Genomic DNA, 417 nt, shown 5'->3' on the forward strand with positions numbered 1-417 from the left:
CTCTCTCACACTCTCTCTCACACAGACACACACACACACACACACACACACAAAGTCATTTCACTGCAAAATAAGATTTAAACCCACAATTTCAGGCCCAAGATGAGATTTGAGACGCGGTGCTGCCGTCACCTCCAGGATCTTGTCTCCGGTCTTCAGACACTGTGTTTTGGCTGCAGGGCTGTTGGGTAAAACCTGTTTGATGAAGATTCCCTTCAGTTCCTCTCCGTTCCTCAGGCGCTTGATCACGTGACGGCCTCCTACGATGCTCAGACCCAGAGACTGACCCTCCTCAGGCCATACCTCCACCCTGAGGGGCAGAAAGGCTGTTTACCACCCCCCCATATCCAACCAGTAACATACCAAACATTAATAATACAGGGGAGTCAGGAAGAGATCCCCTGAAAACATGATTTG

The 417-nt window shown here is 49.9% G+C and overlaps 1 protein-coding gene across 1 annotated transcript in view; it reads right to left on the reverse strand.

Moving 5' to 3' along the window:
• The window catches only part of patj (PATJ crumbs cell polarity complex component), a gene marked incomplete in the record, with an annotated part of 80,891 nt that overhangs the window by 50,128 nt on the left and 30,346 nt on the right, over positions 1 to 417 (reverse strand). The window contains 1 exon segment of the mRNA XM_035653518.1: positions 133 to 310. Within this exon segment, the coding sequence (XP_035509411.1) occupies positions 133 to 310 (178 nt within the window).

The sequence above is a fragment of the Morone saxatilis genome, unplaced genomic scaffold (genome assembly GCF_004916995.1).
Source record: "Morone saxatilis isolate NCDOM2014 unplaced genomic scaffold, NCSU_SB_2.0 Contig12, whole genome shotgun sequence".
NCBI lineage: Eukaryota > Metazoa > Chordata > Actinopteri > Moronidae > Morone > Morone saxatilis.